Source organism: Mus pahari, chromosome 23, assembly GCF_900095145.1.
Source record: "Mus pahari chromosome 23, PAHARI_EIJ_v1.1, whole genome shotgun sequence".
In the NCBI taxonomy this organism is placed as follows: Eukaryota; Metazoa; Chordata; class Mammalia; order Rodentia; family Muridae; genus Mus; species Mus pahari.
In genome coordinates this window covers 6,026,092-6,031,218 of record NC_034612.1, presented here as the reverse complement: position 1 = coordinate 6,031,218, position 5,127 = coordinate 6,026,092, and the positions used below count along the sequence as shown (strand labels likewise).

General features: G+C 50.4%; 1 protein-coding gene across 2 annotated transcripts in view; it reads left to right on the top strand.

Moving 5' to 3' along the window:
- Ccdc60 (coiled-coil domain containing 60) overlaps positions 1-5,127 on the top strand; it is a 157,452-nt gene that overhangs the window by 117,150 nt on the left and 35,175 nt on the right. For both annotated transcript variants that reach the window (XM_021187111.1, XM_021187110.1), the window contains exon 5: positions 1,726-1,833. In XM_021187111.1, coding sequence (XP_021042770.1) covers positions 1,726-1,833 — 108 coding nt within the window. The remainder of the gene's footprint in view (positions 1-1,725; positions 1,834-5,127) is intronic.

The following is a 5,127-nucleotide window of genomic DNA, read 5'->3' as shown; positions in this document are numbered from 1 at the left end:
GAGGGAGGGAGGGAGGGAGGGAGGGAGGGAGGGAGGGAATGAATGAGTCTGATGTTCACAGGCCCCATATCACCACGACCAGGCAGGCTCCATCTCCCTCTCCCCACCCTGGCTTGCCCCCACCCGCCACTGCACACATCCCGTAGCCAAGACCTGCAGGGGTTCCTATCCCAGCTTCTCATAACTTGTTAGTTAGGAAGTATCTCGGTGCTTAAGGCCCAGTGACAGGCATAGGACACGTTGACCTCATTGCCTAACAGAGCTACCGACCTGTGTTGTCCCCTGCAGTGGGACCCAAGGCAAAGGCGGGGTGAGTTGTACTTAGTAAATCCCTTGAAGAAGAATCTTGTTCTTTATTCAGATGGATGTGTGGAGAAGACACACACACATGTGCGTGTACACACACACACACACACACACACAAACACAGAGTAGGAAGGAAGAGGAGTAAGTGGGGGGAGGAGCTCCTAGCTGTCCTTGGATGTGACAGTTCTGCCCTAGCAGGAGAGGCTGAGGTTGGGGAGAGGTGGGACAGCTCTAGTCATCCACCTTAGATGACTAGAAAGTTGACTCTCAGGACACCCTGAGACAGACCCCCCCCCCCAGAGTATGAGGTGAGATCTTCCTGGAAACTGAGAAGCCTTCCCTTCCTGTGCCTGGGAACCCCTGGGGAGCAGTGGCCCATCCCGAAGCTTGGTAATCAAGGTTCTTTTCTATTAGGGATTGATGAGCTCTCTTGGGGGTGGAAGCAGCTTCCTGGACCACACCCATGTTCCAAGAAAACCACAGGCGTCATGTTAACCCTTTCCTGACCTCGCTAACAGAGTGACCACCACTCCACTGGCTCCCTTGATACCTATGTCAGCCCCCTGTGCCAGGTCACTCTGGGGTTCAAACCCTCACCCCGTGGTAGCTGTGTGACCTCAGGTAACTCGCTGCATCTCTCGGAGACTCAGATCTCCCACCACATACAGCACCCTATCATGTCACTGAGCACCCGATGGAACATTCAAACACCATCTCTGCTCACAACTGAGTTGTGTGACCTGGAGCAACACCAGCTCTGCCTCTCTGAGTCTCCGTTTCCCACCTTGTCTAAGATAGGTAATAATTCACACCCTGCCATGTTGTTGGAAACCTTAAATAATGTGGAGAAACACCAGCCAATGTGTAGTCCACTGCAGATAGTTAGATGGGGTCCCCAGAGGATCAAAAGTGTCAATCAGACACACTGTTAAGCAGTTGTTTTCTTTCATTTTCGAATGATGTGCCTGGTGTGGTTTTCTTCAGTGGCCAGCTACACTTCAGTCCTGCTAATACTGTTTCCCGTTTCTAAGCTTTCTTATTTACTGCACCTTTTTTTCTTTTAATAAGATAAATTATCAGACATCAGTGTGATACTAGTCACCTTCAATAGTCATTTTATTTGCATGACCTCTAGCTAGGAGAGACTCCACCCACTACACTCAAATTCAGAGGAATTGGGACAGGATGTCATGCTTCTGTCTTGCTAGCTCGGTGACACGGTTGTGTGGCCTCCCTAAGCATGTGCACATACACACACACACACACAACCTCCCGTGTCCTCATTGCACAGTGGGACCAATGGGCATGTCATACACAATGGGTACAAACCAGTTACCTGTGTACCAGCGCACCCACTGAGGTCTCTGTGAGCAGTGTTCTGAAAAGATGCCCCTGTGCCCCCTCCCTCTGTCTCTGCAGGGATCCTCTCTTCCGCCAGCTGTGTGCTCTCCACTGGCTCCTAGAGGCCCTGACCATCGACCACACCCACCACACCATGAGGCCCTTGATTGCCTGTTGGAACCCCAAGTAAGTCCAGCAGCCCTGCACCCAATGGCAACCTGGTACTCACGCCTGGGCAGCGAGGGGCAGTGAGGATCTTACCCTTCCCACCCTCCCCTTGGTTTGTTGGATGGGTGGTCTGCCTTAGGAGTTGATGCACTGTGTGGATGAGCTCAGTACCTACACTGGGCTCAGGTGAGCCTCTCCCCAGAGCCCCACTGTACACACCTCTTTACCGGCATCTCTGCCTGGTGCCGTATCGCACGCAACACACTGGCAGCTTAAAATGGCGCACGATGGGAAGATTTACACCATAGAAATGGGCAAGCTATACCAGCAGGCTGTGGACCCATAAACAAACTTATCTCTGGGCTTCCTTGTTCTCTTACTGTGTCTCCTCAGTGTTGTCCCTGGTCACCCCTTCACCCCAGCCCCTTCCCACATCCTCTCTATAGTCAAGTTCGAACCCAGGGCTGGGGAGATGGCTCATTGGTTAAGAACACAGCTGCTCTTGCTGAGAGCCAGGGTTCAGTTTAGAGCATCCACGAGGCAACTCCTAACAGTCTGTCCAAGGGATCTGCTGCCCCCTTCTAGCATCCTCTTGCACAGCCTACACATGGTACATATACACACACACACAGGCAACACATTCAAAAATTTGAATCCATCAAATAAGGAAAGCATTCGCTAAGCCAGAGCCTTCATGTTCTGGAAACACCCCCACAGATAGACCAAATGGGTATAAAGTATTGATCTCCTAGGAATCTCTCAGTTCCCTCAAGTTGACGATCGATATTCGTCAACCCAAACTCATCTCAAACATAGTCACAAACATAAACCAGTCACCTACCCACAAATCAAGTAACTCCAATGGGCTTTCTGCCTGAAACAAGTTTTGGTGTCTGAGAAACATGCTCCCCTCCCACGGCTTCCTCCCATACTGACCACGTCATCCCAGTTCTTTCAAAATGTCTTTGTAGGTTCCCAGAGTTTGTATAGACACTGTGACCTTAATAACAGTTTCCCAGGGGTGGGGAGGTGGTCCTCTGTGTAAAGTCCTTTCTGTATAAGCAGAGACCCAAGTTCAGATCCCCACACTTGAGTAAAATCCAGGCATGGTGGTCCGTGCTTGTAAGGCCAGCACTGAGGAGGAGATAGGTAGACTCCAGGGACTTGCTGGCCATCTGGTCAAGCCAAAACAATGAGCTCCAAGCTCAGGACGATAGCAATTGAGGAAAACGTCCACTGTTAGCCTCTGGCCTCTGCACACACCAACACAGATGCCTGTACCCCACATACACCTAGGCATGCACATACACATAGGCATACATCACACACACACTAAAACTCAGTTCATTAATTTAAAAAATAATACATTCCATGCATCATCTATCTTCCTTTCAAATAAAACTGCACAAGCTATAAGTTAATGTGGTCTTCTCTTGCAAAATCTTTCCCCAAACGCCGAATGAATAAGGTGTGAAGGCTTTTCTACCGCCTTGGAAATCCCTGCCTTGAGTGTAAACCCCTTAGTAAGGGTGTAAGGTGGGCTGTCCCACATCTTTGTGGCACCTCCCCTTTGTGAATATGCACAGACACAGCAGCAGCAGCAGCAACTCCTGGCCATCTTTTCCACAGCACTACATGCTTAACACGGAAAAGAATTCCCAAGTAGATGGAGAGGCCCATCAGTCTCTACAGACAGATGCTGACACTGCTCCCAAATCCTTGGCGTTAAACCCACGCTTCATAGAATGCCCCAGCTGTGTCTCGTTCATGGCCAAGTGCAAAGATGTCTTGGGGGGCTGGGTTCTGAGAGGCAAGGCTTACTAGGTCAAAGCAACATGTAAGGGTGTTTTTTTCCCCCATACTTGATTGCTTGTACTGTCTAAAGACACAAGCCCCTGAGTCCACAGATGCCCGACAGCACTGTATCCCTCAGCATATGGCACACCTCAGTGATTTCCTTTGACCCATGGACACCCCTTCTTCCACACGGAAGGAAGCTGATCGTGCAGGACTCAAGTTGGAATGATAACGGCGGTCAGCCTACACTGCCTACGATTGCTCTCAGAAATGTGCTCAGGACAGGGGCCCGAGTTGTTAGCATCGATAAAAAGATGTAAGGCCACACTACAAGGAACCAGGAAACATCAAGGCAGAATCCACCAGGGATCTAAACACGTCCGGCTCCCTGTAGACAGAACCAGGACCAGGCCTGGGCACCAGAGGGTGAGATAGCATACACAAGGAGTCAGGGGATTTGCCTGGCTTTGTTAATTCTGATGGAACCTTTCTCCACGTGGGGAGTTTTAAGCTTGGCATTGGGTGATAGTAAAGGACTAAGTTAGTTACCTGTTCCCAGAGCTCAGAGACCCATGATTTGTAACAGTGCCAATCTCTATAAGGATAGATATGTGAAAAACCCACCATGGCCAATTTCAAGATTGTGAACGTGGCGCGGTATGGTTGCCTGTAGGAAGACAGCTTTAATCCAGATCTTCTAATCTGGGAAAGCATGTCTCTCTGCCATGCCTTCCGCTGTCAGCCTATACAAGGACACCAAAGGAGGAAGCTTTTGCTCACGGCCTCTCACCCTCACTCTCACTGGCAAGTCCATTCCTTTACTGGCGTTAGAGCCTGCTTCGTCAGGTGTACACTGACGACCAGCTGAGACATCCAGCCTCACGGACTGAACAAGTACTAGATTCTTGAACGAGAATCTTGGAAATGCCTCCATGAGATCCAGCTGTAAGGCATTTTTCTCAATTAGTGATTGATGCAGGAGGGCCCCACTCATTGTGGGTGGAGCCATTCCTGGGCTGGCGGTCCTGGGTTCTACAAGAAAGCAGGCTGAGCAAGCCATGAGGAACAAGCCAGAGAGCAGCATTCCTCCATGGCCTCTGCATCAGCTCCTGCCTCCAGGTTCCTGCCCTGTGTAAGTTCCTGTCCTGACTTCCTTTGGTCATGAACAGTGATGTGGAAGTGTGAGCTGAATAAAACCCTTTCCTCTCCAACTTGATGTTTGGTCATGGTGTTTCTTCCCAGCAAACGATTCCCTAACTGAAACATCTAGAAACACAGTGAACGATCTCTCTGGGACAGACATTGAAGATAAAAATCTCCAATTAAAGCACAGTTGGAGCTACGCCCACCAGCATCTCAGGCACGTCAAGCTATAAAGAATCAACGCTGGAGGAGACCTCTACCACCAAAAGATGAGATCCACGGTGACCAGACAGACACACAGACACACACACAGACGGGCGCGGGGGGGGGGGGGGGGACGGCTCCACCAGCCCACACCAGTGATGGCAGGCC